This window comes from Rhincodon typus, chromosome 45 (assembly GCF_021869965.1).
Source record: "Rhincodon typus isolate 14 chromosome 45, sRhiTyp1.1, whole genome shotgun sequence".
NCBI lineage: Eukaryota > Metazoa > Chordata > Chondrichthyes > Orectolobiformes > Rhincodontidae > Rhincodon > Rhincodon typus.
This window is the reverse complement of record NC_063376.1, coordinates 7,387,810-7,406,061: the sequence shown is the minus strand read 5'-3', so window position 1 is coordinate 7,406,061 and position 18,252 is coordinate 7,387,810. Positions and strand designations below refer to the sequence as shown.

The following is an 18,252-nucleotide window of genomic DNA, read 5'->3' as shown; positions in this document are numbered from 1 at the left end:
CCAGCATCCTCCCCAGTGCAGAAACTTCCCTATCATTTTCACCACGAAGCGGGATTTGCGCATGCGCGTTGGCGCGACTATTCAGAGCACGTGCAATGTCATTTTGATCCCAGCCGCCTGGGGAACACAAGAGGTGCCCTCGCTGCCATGAGGAGGAGGAGGTTTGAGAAACGCCCAGCATAACCTCAAGTCTCACAAAAGAACCTTTACGTTTGCTGTCATACAATCCCTACAGTGTGGAAACAGGCCCTTCGGCCCAACAAATCCACACCGACCCTCAGAGCATCCCACCCAGACCCATCCCCCTATAACCCACCTACTCTATACATCCCTGAACACAACGGACAATCCACCTAGACTGCATATCTTTGACTGTAAGAGGAAAACGGAACCCCTGGAGGAAACACACACAGACACGGGCAGAACATGCAAACTCCACACAGTCACCAAGTGATGGAATCGAACTCGGATCCCTAGCGCTGTTGGGCAAAGGTGCTGACTACTGGGCCACCATACTGCTCTGGGTACAATTTATGTCGATTTCCTTGGCCCGCCAATCAATGGCTGCATGAGTTAGGAAGAGTCAAGTCGCTACCATACTGGTTTGGGTGGCCCATCCTGGGACGACCCAGCCAGAAATGATGAAACGACAGGACTGACTTAGCTACACTGGGACTGTTTCAAAGGAGAGAATTTAGTGAAGATAATGAAGTGTGGATGGAGGTCGGTCGGCGGGCTTGCTTTTTTTAAATTCATAGATAGGATGAGGCAGCGCTGGCTAGACAGCATTTATTGCCTGGAGGGCAGTTCAGAGTCAACCACATTGCTGCGGGTCTGGAGTCACATGTCAGCCAGACTAGGTAAGGATGGCAGTTTCCTTCCCTAAAGGACATTAGTGAACCAGATGAATTTTCCCAATAATCTACAATGGGTTCATGGTCATCACTAGATGCTTAATTTTATTGTTAACTTTCCTAGTCCTCTGATACCGTCTGGCCTGCTGTGTTCCTCCAGCTCCGCACTATTTTGTCTCTGACTCCAGGATCTGCATTTCTTCCTATCTCCAAGCTTTTTAGGGCTATGTGAGGAGGTTAATAATATTCAAGTCCTGATGATTCTCTTGGACTTTATGTGATGTTTGCTTTGAGCTCCCCTCTGTAAATACTTATGTACCAAAAGTCTGAGAATGGAGCTTGGAGTCATCATTTGAAATGCAGGACAGTAATCTGTTGCAGACAATTTTACGCCATGGGAATTCAGAGGAAAGTCTTCTTCCCTCCCCTAATGTCCCCATGTATCCTTATTGGAGTGATTGACCAGCAGTAGGACTGATCTGGCAGACCTGTAGGAGAGGCGATGGCCTAGTGTTATTATTGAATTTTATTGAATTCAAATTCCACCATCTGCCATGGCGGTGATTTGAACCCCGGTCCTCAGAACATTACCTGGTTCTCTGGATTAACACTCCAGCAATAATAACACTCGGCCATCGCCTCTCTTGAGTCCTGGCAACATCCTTGTAAATTTCTACTGCATTCATTCCAGTGTCATGACATCCTTCCGATGGCAATGTTTAAAAAATTAATACAATACTACAAGTGCGGCCTCACCAACGTCCAGTGCAATGCAAGATAACTTCCTAACTGCTGTACTCAACGCCCGGACTGATGAAGGCCAGTTCCCTCAAATACTTCCTGTTGCCTGTCCTGAATTGATCCATTTTAACAGCTGTTGAAAGGTTTATTCCACCTACTCAAGAATTCATGCATTCAAAGTAGCATCAGTAAAGCTCCATTATGCGGAGTTAAGTCGGGCTTAAAAATAATGCAGGTCTCAGCCACTGAGAACTGTCCAAATTCAGAACTATTGTGTGTGTACTTGCACATTTTGGAAAACATACTACCGTAATGACAGAGGGATCACAAGTCACAGCAAATCAGAGTCACTAACACTGGATTCGCCACACAGTGAAATTTTTTAAAAATTACTGCACGTCAACATTGCTCAATCCGTCCTATCCAGAATCTAAAAATAACAAAACATGAGCACCAAGTTCATAAATTAACCACATAGTTGATTGATTTATTGTCATGTGAAAGTACAGTGAAAAGCTTTGTTTATGAGGCAGATAGGCACAGGAAGATCACAGCAAGCAATGGATATACAGATCAAAAAGATTTAGAGGCATACAGATAACATTGCAGGTTACATTATTTGAGGCTAGATTCCATTCAACAGTCTGATAATGGCTGGGAAGAAGTTGTTCCTGAACCTGCTCGTGCATGTGTTCAGGTTTGTATCTTCAGTTGGACAAAGCACAGAGCTAACTGCAATCCACCAGAGCTAGCAGACCTCAGGTCCCATGAGAGAATCGTTGGTTCTCAGGTCTTTCTCTATGCCTTAGAGAAAGCACTACATTATTTATTATTTACTCTACTGATTTAACAATGGTACCCATGGCAAAACTAGTTAATATTCCTGACTGAAGAATCGATGGGGAAGGCATTCCTGACAGAAGATTCAATGGAGATAGCACAAGATATGCCGGAAGACATGCGTTATGACTGCAATTGCAAGAATTCATTTTTTTCTCTCTCTTTATAAGGGGGACTCATATTTATTGGAACAGCGTACCATTAGAATCTTGCTTTATTCAGAAATAGGTAGTAGTTAGCACGTGTTTATTCGGTTTGTTAATAGTTTAGTTAATTTGTTCCCTGTTGGAGTTAGACAAATAAATTATTACTTGTTGGATTTAAAATGAGTGTCAGGGATTTATTTTATTTAACCACTAGATGTTGCTTAAAGGCACGTTACCTCACTTTTCACACTCCTTTCGAGATTATACGGTGAGGTGCTCCTCTTTCGGTGTTTTGGATTTAGTTCTCAGTGTGGGGACCAACCTCCACTTTATAACAATACAGCAAAAATCAAATCACACCAGAGAGAAAACCATGAACAGCCAGCAACTGGGGGTTTTACTCTACAAGACAACGCAGTTCACCTCGAGAATGGGGTTGTTAGTGCTTCCCAAATTGATTCATCTCTGGTGGTGAGGTAAAGCCGGTGTATAATGGTCTAATGCAAAAAGTGAGAAAATAAGTACAATACTTAGACACAGCTGAGGAAGAGACCAACAAGTCTCTTTCCCACAGTGATGTTAAAGAAGCCCTGTGTGAACATTGCATCATACTCGCAAACTGTTTCCATGCAAGTTACAATGATAGCATCCCTTATACTCAACTGAAATCAATACTAACACATGGAACCATTCGACAACATCATAGGTTCAACAGAATCTTGTCTGATTGGAAATATGAGAAAAGTATCTTTCCTAGGAATTCTGTTGAAGAGACTTGTGATTAAAAGTTGTTTCGCTCGTTGTCAAACATGTATAAACATTGTTTGGAAGACATCCAATTTGAACTCTGAATTTGTCATGAGAAATGCTTTGTCTGGAAACTTGTGTTGTTTCTTTTTGAAGGTGGTCTTGACATAAAGGTCTAGAAAATGCTTTCTTTAACCAAATAAAGATTCAAAATGTCAGTTTGATGGTATCCAAAGATATTTTTGACAGTTTTTCAACATGAAAGTATTATATGACTTCATCTCGTGACCTGGGTTCTACCCCTTCACAGATTTAACTCACTCTTTTGTTGATAGTTTTAAACATTCTCCCACAATTTCTATATGGTGAGATCTGTTGTGTGGATGTCCTTAACTCACTGGATTTCTTTCTGAGCCACCTTGGACATGGTCTTTCTTTTTGTGTCGTTGAATAGGTTTCAAGAAGAGATCAAGTGAGCTGAAAGCCTGGAAGACAAAACTTTGAAATCAGACGAACTGAAAACTGAATACAATCACTGGAGTCTCTAATATAAGAGAACTGCTCAAAACCACACGCCTTGATGCAATTGCTTCTTAAATTTGGATCCAGACAGCCCCAAACGACACAGATGCCAGTCTTCAGCCATTTGATTGACTCCACGTGATGTCAAGAAATGGCTGACAGCACTGGATACTGCGAAAGGCTATGAACCCTGACAATAGCATTGAAGACTTGTGGTCCCGATCACGCTACATCAGAGCCAGGCTTTTGTACATTGTAGCAATACTGGCAACTACCTAACAACATGGAAAATTGTCCCCGTACTTCCTGTACAATAAATGTAGGCAAATCTAACTTGGCCAATTTCCACCCCATCAGTCTACTCTCAATCATCAGTAAAGTGTTGGAAGTTCACAACAACAGTGATAGCAAGTAGCATCAACTTAACAATTACCTGTTCAGTGATGCCCAGTTCCCACCAGGACCTCTCAGCTCCTGACTTCATTCCAGCCTTGGTTCAAAAATGGACAAATAAATTGAATTGAGTAAGTGGGGAGTGAGGTGAGGTGAGAAAAGCTACACTAGAAATTGAGGTGTGGCATCAAGGAGAAAAACTAGAATCAATGGATATCAAGATGGAAACACTCGGCTAGTTGGAGTCATACCTGGCACATTAGAAGATGGTTTGATGTTGTTGGAAGCCAATAATGTCAAATCGGCAGGAGTTCTTCAGGGGAATGTTCTAAACCCAAGCATCTCCAGCTGCTTCATCAAAGACCTTCCCTCTATCATAAGGTCAGAAGTGAGGATGCTTGATGATTGCACAATGTTCAGCACCATTAACCACTCCTCAGATGCCAAAGGAGTCCTTGTACAAATGTAACAAGTTCTGGACAATATTGAGGCTTAGGCTAAGGAGTGAAAGGAGATATTTTCACGACGTGGCAGGCAATGACGACCCCCAACAGGAGTCCAACTAACCACTGCTCCTTGATGTGTTACCACTCAGTTGTGTTACCATATTGAACCACATATCTTCAGCGTTCCTTGTTACAAATTCCATGTTTCCCTCCCTTATGATATTCTGATTCTACCTACAGCATATAGACTGCAGCAGTTTTAATAAGCAGCAAACCAGCACCTACTCAAACGGCATTTTGGGATGATGATAAATGATGAACCAGTCAGTGGTGCCCATGTCCCTCGAGAGAATTTAAAAAGTCAAAACGGCAAAAAACTTGCCTCTCAGGCTACATTGAAATGTAACCATAATTTCTTAATGATGAGGCAGAGAAAGAAAGAGCATACTCCTTTTCTTAGTTAATTGTACAAAATAAACTTCAGTGTAGACTTCGGGTTGTCGTTTAGATCAGGGTTAAGGTTAGGTTTAGAGAATTGGGCATTAATTGCCTCATTGCAATTGTTTAATGTCCTGGCCGTGTAGTTATGTTTTGGAGTTAGGATATGTATGGCCGCAATTCGCCAACTTAGAAATAAATCATAAACTGAGTAAAGATTGACTTCTCAAATATGCCCTCACCAACAGGTTGTCAGACATTGAACTCTCGGGATCCCACCACCTCAAATGGAGAGACAGAATTCAATGTCCTTAGAGAATTGAAGTTTGTATTTTTAACTGGGAATCGGCAGAAACAGAACAAATCTATGTTTCTAGAGACTGTCTACGTTCTATAACAGCAACAATTAAGTTAACTTAAACAAACAGGGCGATGGTTTACACAGAAGCTCTGTGGGATCAGACTTTTCTGCATGCACTTTTAGCTTCATTGCATAAGGGTAGAACTTATGTTGACTACTGAATTTTGAGATGGTCGTGTTTTACCCACAACAGTAATCACTTCATAGTCAAAGCTGTTGATGTAATTTGTTTGCTCAACTTGGTTTTACTAATAGCGATCTCATGGGTAACTATGTCACAGGAGACTTGCCCTCTCTATAAATCATGATAGGTTGGAATAGATCAGTTCACAGTTCCTACCAGAAGTGTGAAACACGGAACAACTGAAGTTGTTGCGAATCTCAGAAATGGCATACCCAATTGTATGGCAAATAGAAGATATTTTCTTTCCTCTTATTTCAGCCATTGGTGTTTCTGGTAAGCTTTTATCGCAAGTGTTCCTGATACAAACTGGTGATAACTTTGCTGCTTAATTGCCATTACTTATCACTGTGTATTTTGCACAAACACGTTTTCTAATCATTAAATTCTGCCAGTTTATCTGCTCCTTCATTCTTCAAGGAAATTCATTTTAACCTTAGTGATAGACTATAAACCTCCTTTGCTTACTTTATTTACTTGTGCTGTGGATTCCAAAATGCTGTGTTGGTAATTGTGCTTCAAGCATATAGTTATAGGAAATTATGCAATAATTCAGTTTAGACCTGTAGTGCAACATCTAATGTGGACATTTTTCCCTAGGTTCTGTCATATTGTTCTTTGATTCAGGACATGATCTGTAACTGTTTACTTCTATTTGAATGTCTTCCACCCTAGTTAACCTGGTGGCAATAATGATCCTGTCCCACGGAAAGTGTGGTCTCTCCAAGTGCATCACTTATTACTTGATTGGAATGGCAGTGGCTGATCTCCTTGTCGTTGTCTTTGATGCCATATTGTGGATCACTGTTCCAATTTATTTACCAAATTCATTTGCGAGACTTACTCCCATGTGTAGTCTTTTTTCTGCCTTGGGGTCAGCAGCCACAGTGATTTCTGTCTGGCTCACAGTCACATTCACTTTTGACCGATTTGCGGCCATATGCTATGAGAGATTGAAAGCAAAATTTTGCACCGAGAGAACTGCAGCGGCATGTCTAGTGACTGTGACAGTGCTGGGCTGTCTGGAATCTCTACCCTGGTATTTCATATATGAGCCACGGTACATCATTGATAATATTCCATGGGGTTGCATCCAGAAATCGAGCTATTTCAGTTCCCCTGCATGGCTTGCGTTTGAAATTATCAATGGTATTTTAACCCCTTGTGTGCCATTCTTTCTAATCTTGCTGTTCAATGCGTTGACTGTCAGGCGCATTATAGTGAGCAGTCAAATCCGTCGAGGTCTCCGTGGTCAAAGAAGTGGAGAGAAACATAAGGATGTGGAGATTGAAAACCGGTGGAAGTCCATCGTTTTGCTTTTCAGTATATCGGCCAGTTTTGTGCTCTTGTGGGTGACCAAAGTTGTGTACAATATTTATTCACGTATTAGAGATATCCGATTTTATGACTCCTACACAGACCCTTGCTTTATCACAGATCGCACAGCGAAGATGCTGCAAGTGCTCAGCTCCTGCACCAACACGTGTATTTATGCTGTGATCCAGGCTAAATTCAGGGAAGAGCTGAAGAATGCAATGACATACCCCTTCAAGCAAATCATTAAATTATGGAACAGATTGAAGAATTTGAGTCATGCATCATAAAGTTCACTTAATCTAACCGCCTACAATCGCTAGGATGGAAAGAATTCAGTTATCAGCATCACAGTCTTCAGTCTGATTATGTTCATCCAAAAATCGACTTATTACAAGACTTGCTGTGTGGCAATTCATTAGTGATGACCAAAAGCAAAAGTAGGCAAATGAGACTTCAGACAGATACCAACTGAGGGTGGAGAAAACGTGGAAAATCTGCCCATCTCTGCAGTGGGATTAATAGGAAACAGGCTCTGAATTTCATCAAAGATACTACAGTTGCCTGAATATGTGCAATAAAGTGCTGACAGTTGAGCATCAGTCTGAAAAGTTGACTCTTTCCTAAATGTTCCTGCCAAAAATCGGAATTATTTCCGAATTTTTCCATCTTTATCTGCCGACTTCACAGCTGAACTGGATTACTGTGGTGTCAGAATTTCTTCAGAGCAGTGCTCTTTCGGGAATTGTCAGGCAAATTGCAAAGAGGCAGAATAACAATTCTGATCCTGATCAGCCTCGGTGCAAATCAGAGAGAAAATGTGGTTAACTATTGTCCTCGTTCTGAAGATGAGAAATCCAAAATCATTTATCCCTCTCTCCTGAATAGAACAGGAAATAAGTTTTCCCTGATATTGTTTTCTGATGTGGCCCTGAGCAGATATAAAATGCATCAAAGCATGTAAGATCCTAATCAGCTTTAACTGCAAATGGGAAAAATGTTTCCTCATGTGGGTCCGTGGAGTTTGAGCGGTCATGGAGTGTCACTGTTTTGGAATTACAGCTTGTCCTCATATGAGATGAGGCGAATTTTTGTTTTCTCTAAAGGTTGTGCAAGATTAGAACTCACTCAGAAGGTGATTATGGGTTGGGTGTGTGTCATTGAATATTTTAACAGAAAATAGATTCTTGATAGTAATGGAAATGAAAGTAAAATTGGAAATGCATAATTTGAAATACAAACAAATAAGTCATGATCTGACCAAATGGCGGAACAGGCTTGGGGATAATGGTACACTTCTGTGTTGACTTTGTACGTTAGTACGTTCATAAATGTTGTAAGCTTAACTCCAATTCATGGTGCCCACCCACATCTAGAAGGATTCACGTGAGCAGTTAAAGTAAGAATCTCATTTAATTTCCATCTGCAATTGTGCTTGAGAGAAACAAGACATTTTTTGAATGGCTACAGGCATATTATATGGACACCACATATACAGCATTATGACGAACAATGTTATTTGATACTTAGTCATGTTTTCCCTCTACCCAAACCTCACACCATTGAGAAGGACGAAACAGGGGCTGGAATCTGTGGTTTGAGCTCTTCTGCCATTCTTACTCTGCATGTTATTGGTCATTATATAACGTATAACAGAAGCAGGATTAGGCTTTTCATACGTTTGAGTCTCCTTCGCCAAACAACATGATCATGGCTGATCATTGAACTTAGTTCCCTGTTTCAACTTTCTCACCAATAAACCTTGTTCCCTTTAAGCCAGAGAACTATATCTAACTCTTTCTTGCAGATATTCAATGTTGAAACCTCACCTGTCTTATGTGGCAGAGAATTCCACACGATCGCCACTGTCTGTGTGGAGACATTTCTCCTCATGTCAGCCCTAAGTTCCCTACGCTGTATGATTCAATTGTGACCCCCTTGTTCTGGAGGTCCTCGTCATGAGAACATCCTCCCTGTGTTTTGCCTGTCTAATCCTGTTTGAATTTCTTTAGTTTCGATGAAATACACATCAAAACATTCATCTTAGCTATGGTGAATATAATCCTAACAGATCCATTCTCTTTTCATCCATCAGTCCTTTCATGTCAGGAATCAGTCTGGTAAACTATCATTGCACACTCTCCAGAGCCAAAACACTTTTTGTTAGGCAAGCAGAGAAAACTGCACAGGATACTCAAGGAGTGGTCTCACCAAGGTCCTGTACAATTGCAGTAAAACATCCCTGCTCGAGTACTCTATCTGTCTCGCTCTGAAGTTCGACATCCTATTTTTCTTCTTCACCGCCTGCTGCAGCTGCATGCTTACTTTCAGCGACTGGTGTAGAAGGGACGCCGAGGTCTCGTTCCAGCATTGAAAGATTTTAACTGCAAGGTTCAGTTGACATGGTTCCAATTGATTCTCTTGAAATGAAAAAGCTTGAGCAGAGATTTGAAAGCAGTGTGCAAGATTATGAAGTTAGATAAACAACAACCATTCTCATTAGCAGATAGTATAAGGACTAAGTGGATACAGGCTTTAGGGTTTTGAGGAAGAGTTGTGGGGAAGGCATCGAGTGGTGAGTGGTCATGAATGGGGTTTGTTAGTCACATGGATGGTAAAAGCAGCAATCATGAAGCCACTTCTTAAAGATTTTCCATAGGAATTTGCCTCCTGCTACATTGTATTGACTTCATGACCTCAAGACCTTCAATAAAATTTGCGTTCATGTACACAGGATAGCAGAGCACCACAAAGCCTCCATCTCCAACAAAAATCTAGATGACCCAAACTGAAATTCAGTCAATATCAAGGCCCCACTTCAACAAGTTTAATCAGGGGTTTATTTTATTCACGCGATGTCAGTGTAACTGAATCGATCAGCATTTATTATCCATCCTTAATTACTATAAGTATGTGACAACCTGAGAAGTTCGCTCAAGCCATTTCAGAGGGCGGATAAGATTCAAGCACATTACTATTTGTCTGGAGTCATGAGTCAGCCAGACCTCGTAAAGATGGCGTATTTCCTTTTCTAAAGTTTACAAGTGAAACAGGTAGGGTTTCAAACCAATGATTATATGGGCACCATGAAGCTTGATTTTTGATTCCAGATTTTACTGAATTCAAATTTTACCGTCTGCATTGGATTGAATTTGAGCATATCTCTGCAAAACGTTTGGCTGTCCCTCATTAATGAATTCTAGAGGTGGCTAGTTATAGCACTTGGGACGAATGGGATCTAAGGTCATGGGTGAAAGTAGGTTTCGCCTATTGAGTTGGACAATGAACCATGATCATCATGAATGACCGAGCAGGCTCGAAGGGCTGAATGGCATCCTCCTGATCCTATCTTTCATGTTTCTATTCCTAGTTCACCAACATTAATACTGTTTCCACAGGCAGAACTTGCAGATGCTGTGTTAAGAATTGCATGTAAGCTTTTTTTTAGAATAGAAGACCAGAAAATAAACTTCCAAAACATCAGCTGTGATGTTTAGTGCTTTGGCCCATAAACAATATAAGTTGAATAGCAGGACTGAGGTCAATTTTAGATCAGGGATTTAGATCCTGTTGTGACAGTTGAATGAGAATGTGATTTGAGCCGAATGTGACCCTATGTGGGAGAACCAAGCCCCTGATCCATGTGACTGGGCCAAGCGCTCATCTGCCTCATTAACCCCCTCAAACTGAAGTTTTATCATTGAGCGTTTACCAGGACTAAAGCTCAGCAGGTCAGGCAGCATCTGTGGAGAGACATCAGAGTTAACATTTTGGATCGAGTGAACCTTCCTCAGAACGGGTCTCTCAGACTTTACACAGTTTACCAGGATGTTGGCATTCATATCATGAATTAAATGTTAAATCAGATACTCAGAAATAAATTAGGCAGAAAAACACAGAATGAAATGCATTGTTTCAAAGATGTATAGCATTTAATATTTGAAGTCTGTGCATAACTTCACTTGGTGCATTTTCCAGGTAAATGTCATGAAGAATTTACATTGAATACAACCAGAGCTACACTGGCAGCACGTATGTGAAAGGGAAGTGTCGGGACTTGCACTCAGTGTCTCCTCAGTAAACTGTAATGATAGATTACAGGATATGCTGGGCCTATGGATTGCTAACTCACAGAGCCATCAGTTTATACAACACAGAAACAGACTGTCCAAGTCATATATGCCGACCATATTTCCCAATATAAACTAGTCCTATTTGTCTGCATTTATCCCTCTGAATATCCAATATTCCTCTGAACCTTTCCTGTTCATGTATTTGTACAAATGTCTTTTCAATGTTGTAACTGTTCCTGCCTCTAGCACATTCTCTGGAAATTTACTCCACATACCCACCGCCCTCTGTGTGAAACAAACGTCCCTCAGGTCTCTTTGAAAACTTTCCACTCTCTCTCTTTAAACAAATGCCTTACAGTTTTGAACTGTACTACTGCAGGGAAAAATAAAAGAAAACTTTTCTGTTTCATGATCTATGCTCCTCATGATTTTATAAACCTCTACGGGGTCACCCCTCAAACTTTTTATTTCCAAGAAACAAGACCAAGCCTCTCCAGCCTCTCCTTATACCTCAAACCCTCTTGTCCTGGTGATATCCTTGTAAATCTATTCTATACGCTCTCCAATTTCAGCATATCCTCCCCATAGCAGGGTGAGCAGAACTGTACACAGCACTCTGAAAGTGGCAGCACTAATGTCCTGGGCAACCCCAACATGACATCCCAATTCCTATATGCAATGGTCTCAGCAATAAAGGGAATCATGCCAAATACCTTCTTTATCACCCTGTCAACTTTGATGCAATTTTTAACAAAAAAATGCACCTGCACTCTTCGGTCTCGCTGTTTGACAAACTTCCTCAGGGCCTTTTCATTAACTGTGTCAGTCCATTGTTTTCCTAAGAGCAGAGAAGGCTGAAGGGTACTGATTTTGGTGTACAAAATAATGAGGGTGGCCTATGAGTTTGAGATGGAGATTTCCCTTCAATATAGAGTTCAATAAGTTGGAGGCATAGATTTAAGATAAAGAGCAGGAAATTTAGAAAATTTGCACAAAATTGTTTTCACTGAGAGTTTGTGGGTATATGCAACTCATTGTCTAAACTGCTGGTAGCAGAGTAATGCCTTAAGTCATCTAAAAGGTACTTCGAAGAGAATTTGAAATGAAATAACATCCACGGTTTCAGACAAAGTTCTGCAAAATGAGAGTAAAATAGATGTTTGATGACCAATCCAGACTGAAGGAAATGTAACGGTTTTGTGGCACTGTGAATGGACGATGATTCCAGAGACTCAGGCAATAGCCTGGGGACTGAGCCCTCAATCTTGCCACGGCAAGGAGGTAATTTGAATTCAATCCTTAAGGAAGTATTAGTGCTTACATGATCAGCAACCAGTTCAATCTGCAACCTCATGGCCTGACATACTTTCAGTCATTCCCATCAAACGAGGGGATAACCCGTGGTTCAATGGAGAGCACAGTAGGGCATGCCAGGAGAATACTGGAATTCGAGTTTCAACCTGGTGAAGCTACCAAACAAGACTACTTGCCAAACAGCATACACAGTAAGTGATAGACAGGACAAAACAATCCCAAAACTAATGGATCAAATCTATCTCCTGTCACATCCAAGCCTGAATGGTGGTGGGCAGTTCAACAACTCAATAGAGGAGGAGACTCCATAATTATCCTAATTCTCAACGATGGAAGAAAAGAACTGTCTTCACGCAGAGAGTGAGTCAACCACCTTCACAAGTGCACCGAGGGAAGGACAATGAACGCTGCTCTAGCTATTGACATGCATATTCCATGAATGAAGAGCTTCTTTTTTGGAAAACAACCTACTACAGAATATTTATCTGAAATTAGTTTGTTCAAGGGTTGGTAAAATATTCCTCTTGGAATTGTTTGCAGACGTGTGAACCCAACTGAAGTAAAGAAATTAAATTAAATGCCAGAAATCATTCCTCTTTACAAGAAATGCCGTACAATGTGTGTTTTATTTAGTTTTCGGCAAGAGTCCGGGTATTAGGTAAATTACATAATCTATCTGATTGGTTCATTGTCTTTGGAATTTCATTTTCTGGCCAGAGCAACCGTCCAAATATTATTGGAAAGTGAGAGTGAATCTTTAATTCCAGATAATACGATTTACTCGTCTTGAATGAATTGTTTGCAGGCCAAGCAGCAGGTTTTTTTAAAACCAAGACAACAAGCTTTTGTATTTAGCCAATCAATTTGAACCAGGCACTTAGATTCGAAAAGCCTATTAAATTTAATTCAGATGGTATTGACAACTTAGGACCAATAATATTGCAAGAAATATTGATATGTCATCAAGAGTATAAAAGAAGGGGGCAGTTGGACAAAGCACAGAGCTAATTTCCATCTGCCAAAGCTAACAGCCATCATGTCTCAAGAGAGAATTGTTTGTTCTCACACTTCCTCTCTGTCTTAGATAAAGCAACGTCTAAATAACAAAGGTGCCCATCACAAAACTATTTAATAGTCCCGAGAGAAGAATTGATGAAGAAGGCATTCCCGACAGAAGACTTCACAGAGAAAAAATAGAAAATTCCACAAGATGTATAACCTGGCATTAATTTTGACATGCTAAATTCATTTTTCTGTATAAGTGGGTCTCGTATTTATTGAAACAGCATATCATTGGAATGTTACTTTATTCAGGAATAGTTAGTAGTTAGCGGGGGTTAAATCAGTTTGTTAATTGTTTCGATAATTTGTTCCCTGTTAGAGTTAGAAAAATAAATTGTAACTTGATGATTTTATAAGAAGTGTCAGGGATATATATTATTTAATCACAAGAAGTTGGCAGGTTATCCACTTTTCACACTCCTTTACAGATTATAGGGTGAGGTGCTCCTTTTTAGGTGTTTCGGTTTTAGTCCTCAGAGTGGGGGTCGACCTCCACTTTATAACAACATACCAAAATCCAAAATACGCCAGAGAGAAAACCATCAACAGACAGCAGATGGGGCTGTTATGTTGCAAAACAGTGCAGTCAAACTCGAGAATGGAGTTGTTCGTGTTTCTCCAACTGTTCCATCTCTGGCAGTGAGGTAAAGCCAGTGAGGTATAATGGTACTCAGAAGCTGAAAAAGGTGGAAATTAAGTACAACAGTGATAGCTGAGGAAGAGATCAACAGGTCTCTTTCCCGCAGTGACGTTAAAGAAACCCTCTGTGAAAACTGCAGCATACTCACAAAGACTTTGCACGCAACTTACAATCAGAGCATCCCCTTTACTTCAAATGATCTCACTACCAATACAAAAATTTGCCCAAAAGCATCATAGGTTCAAAAAGCTGAAATCTCGATTCATTGAAAATTTGGGAAAAATATTTTTCTTAAGAATGCTGTAGAAATGATTTGTGAATTAAAGGGGTTTAGCTTGTTCTCGAAACATATATAAACATTTTTTGGAAGACATCGAATTTGAACTCTGAATTTGTCATGAGAATTATTTCTATTTTCCGTATGCATGTATTGTTTTTTTTTGAAGGTGGTCATGAAAGAAAGATCTGGAAAATGTTTTCTTTAAGAAAATAGACATTCAAAATGCCAGCTTGAGATTATCAAAAGATGTTTTTGACAGTTTTGGAACTGATTACATGAAAGGATGATATGGCGTCACATGGTGACCTGGGATCTGTCCCTTCACAGATTTAACTCTTCTGTTGACAGTTTTAAACCTTCTCCCACAATTTCTGTTTGGTGAGATGTTTTGCGTGGATATTCATAGCTTACTGGGTATCTTTCTGAGCCGCCGTGGATATGTTCTTTCTTTTTGTATTGCTGAATAGTTTTCAAGAACAGAGCAAGGGAGCTGGAAGCTTAGAAAACAAGTCTTTGAAATCAGGTGAACCGTAAAGTTACTTCAATCATTAGAATTTCCAGTATAAGAGCATTGTTTAAAACCGCCAAGCCTGGATGCAATTGTTGCTGACTTTTGGATTGTTAAAAATATTTGATACAAGTTGCTAGTTCGAGCATACATTAGGAAATTAAACTGAAGCTTAAATCTCAGTTTAAAACAAGAGACGATAGAACACTCAATGTGAATTTAATGTTTGAAAACAAAAAAATACACATGTTGCTTGCAAATGATACCCCAAGTTCTGGTGATTCTCTTTTGTAAGTTTTTACACCTGGAATGCTTATCAGGTGTTATGGGGAAAATACATACATACTGACATGTTAGTTTGGATCAGAGTGCTAATCTAAACATTTCACAGGACAGGCAGGAAACAGTTTCATACAGAAATATATTTTGAGATGCTGCTTTATCTTCTGACGAACGATGAACAGCATGCAAGTGAACGCAGGCCTGGACAGATGTCAATGCTTCTTACAACTTAATTGACTTGATAATCAGTTTCCATTGGATATTTCAGCATGATCTTGAACTGATCCATGAACTTGGTATTAGTCACTCCATAAATAAAGATGTTTGTGCAGGAAATTAAAGTCTGCAACATGTATCTGAATTTTTCATAGATAATAAGAGAATGATTGTAATCTGCCAAGTTAGTCTTTGTACTGTTATAAACTAAGAATTCTGCAAATCGTAGTCAGCCACAAGAGCATGAAAGTGCCAGAAACAGCAAACAGCAAGATCACAGACTACCTTTTGCTTGCCATTTCTGGATCTCTGTAATTCCCTCCTCTGTTCTGGACCTCTGTCCCTTCTGCTGTTCAGTAAAATCTTTTAGTTGGTCAGAAAGTTGAGCAGCACAATTGACACAGAGGGAATTAACGAACTTAGAAGGGAGTGAAACCAGTCATATATCACCCACCTATGATCAGTAGAATAGTTACCTTTTGTTGAACAGTACATTGTCAACTATCTTATCATATTGTAAGGTAGACTAGAAAAGCAGTGTTTGAGATGGAACAGTAGAGTGGTTGTTGCAATCACCACTATTGCAGTTTTCTCAGTAGAATATTTTCTTTTCAGCTTCTGGCAACAAATGGCAACAAAGTGATTGAAGGTGAAATTGACTATTTATCAAGCTGAAGTATTTGTACATGTACAACTTTGGACAGTAATAATACTACAGATAGGAGTCATATTGAGGAAAGAATCCTGAAAGTCATAACGACTGATCTGATACAATATGACCTCATTGATTGCAAACATTAGATCTGCTTTTTCTATGGCTACCAGGTAGTGACTGATACAAATGGAGAGCCCACACTTTCCTTCGGAATGGAATACAATCACCAGGAAATCAACGGCAAAGTTGAGAAGGGAAGAAAAGAGGTGGAAATTATTGATAAACAGTTCATTCTCTATGCCTGAAAACAGACAATATAGATTGTAACGTCTATGACATCAACATACTTAGCCCAGTGAAATGTAAATTGCACACTTTACTTGGATAATTTCTTACAGACAATGGATTTCAAGCTTGCAGGAAAGTTCCTTTTCAGCTCAGAGTCAGTGAGGCATGGTGTTCCGTCCTCAATTTCAAAAACTGGAGTTTGTAGCAGTTCGTTTGGAGCTAACCTTTTACAGCAATCATGTTGTAGGTATGCACCTCTAAAACATTGTTCTGCCTTTTCCTGCAACCCTTGTTTTTGGACATCATTGTGTCAGTTCCACTTCTCAATTACCTGAACAAATCCTTTTTGGTATTCCATATGGAGCTTTATAGGATTACACAATTCCATGAGCAAAAATCAAAATCACTTCAGTACTCCTCTAGATTTTGTTGTCAATAATTGTAAATTATCAGCGCAAACTTTATAAGCTGTTCTGAATTCTACTAAATATGAGGGAGATGAAACAAATCCTTCAGGACCAACAGTACATTTTATCTTCTGCCTGACGAAAGTACCATGCCTCAGTTCTGTTTCCTTCCATGCAATCATTTCTTTGTCTAAGCTAACGCATCCTCGCTAATTCCAAACAGCTTTCGAATTTGCCTTCTACTCCTTCTGTCTTGAACCCAAGTCCAAAGTGTTGTGTAAAACTATATGGTAAATGACCACACATCCTCTCTCTCACACAAATTATTTGAAGATACAAGCAATTTTGCTTCCTGGAGAAGACAATAAAAACACAATAAAGACACTGTAAAGTTCTCCTTGAAACCCAACACCGAGTCCGTGGAACACAGTCCATACAGCTTTCCATTCAAAAATGTAGCCATCGACAAATAGACTTCCTTGCCTGTCAATGAGCCAAGTCTGGATCCAATTCATCACATGAACCTGTATCCCATGAGTCTTTACTTTTTTGACCAGTCTGCCATGTGGGACCTAGTCAAGTGTCTCACTAAAATCCATGTAGACAACATCCTCTGCATTACCCTCTTCAATCTCCTTGTCACTTCCTCAAAGGATGCAATTAAATGAGTAAGGTTTGACCTTCCGTTAACAAAACCATGCTGACTATCCCTGACTAGTCAATAATCTGGTGAAGCTACAAACCAGGATAACATGCATACCAAACAGCCAAAGCAACAAGTGAGAGACAGATCTAAGTGATCCTAAAGCCAACAGATCAGTTCTAAGCTCTGCAGTCCTGCCATCCCGACTTGTGATTGGTGGTGGACAATCAAATAACTCACAAGGGAGGAGGCTCAGCAAATATCTACAACCTCAGTGTTGGGAGACGCGAGCACACCAGTGCAAAAGATAAGACTGTAACCTTAGCAACAGTCTTCAGCCATAAGTGCTCAGTGTGCAATTGAATTCTGCCTCGTCCAGAACCCCCACAACAACACAGATGCCACTTGATTAAATTATATGATGTGAAGAAATGCCTGAGAGCACTGGATACTACAAAGGCTCTAAACACTGGCAATAGTATTTCCGACTTTTGGTCCAGAGCATGCAGCATCGCAGCCATGCATTCCTATATTGTTGCAATACCGGCACATGCCCAAACATGTGGAATATTGCCGAGGTATTTCCCAAACAATAAAAGTAGGCAAATCTAACATGATCAATTATTGCCCCATCAGCCTAGATTTCCAAGACTGGAAAAATAAGTTGAATTGAACAAGTGGGGAGTGAGTTGAGAGTGACCACCCTTGGTATCAAGTTCATCTTGGACCATGTGTGGCATCAAGGAACAAAACTGGAATCAATGGATATCCAGAGGCAAACAGTCGGCTAGTCTGAGTCATACCTTGCACATAAGACGATGGTTTGAGGTTGTTTGAGGTCAATCATCTCAAGTCTGCAGGAGTTCTTCAGGGGAATGTTCAAAACCCAACCATCTCCAGC

General features: G+C 40.2%; 1 protein-coding gene across 1 annotated transcript; it reads left to right on the top strand.

Annotated features, from left to right (window-relative positions):
• The first annotated feature begins 5,875 nt into the window (after positions 1-5,875).
• Positions 5,876-7,273, top strand: LOC125487787 (probable G-protein coupled receptor 139). The gene is made up of 2 exons (XM_048620052.1): positions 5,876-5,945; positions 6,345-7,273. The coding sequence occupies exons 1-2, from the start codon at positions 5,876-5,878 to the stop codon at positions 7,271-7,273; spliced, it is 999 nt and encodes a 332-aa protein (XP_048476009.1).
• The last annotated feature ends 10,979 nt before the right edge of the window (positions 7,274-18,252 follow it).

Excerpts from the sequence above, each read along its gene's own strand:
- LOC125487787 (XM_048620052.1), top strand. The coding sequence starts at position 5,876 with ATGGCATACCCAATTGTATGGCAAATAGAAGATATTTTCTTTCCTCTT. Across the intron at positions 5,946-6,344 it reads TTCAGCCATTGGTGTTTCTG|TTAACCTGGTGGCAATAATG; the intron begins GTAAGCTTTTAT and ends CTTCCACCCTAG.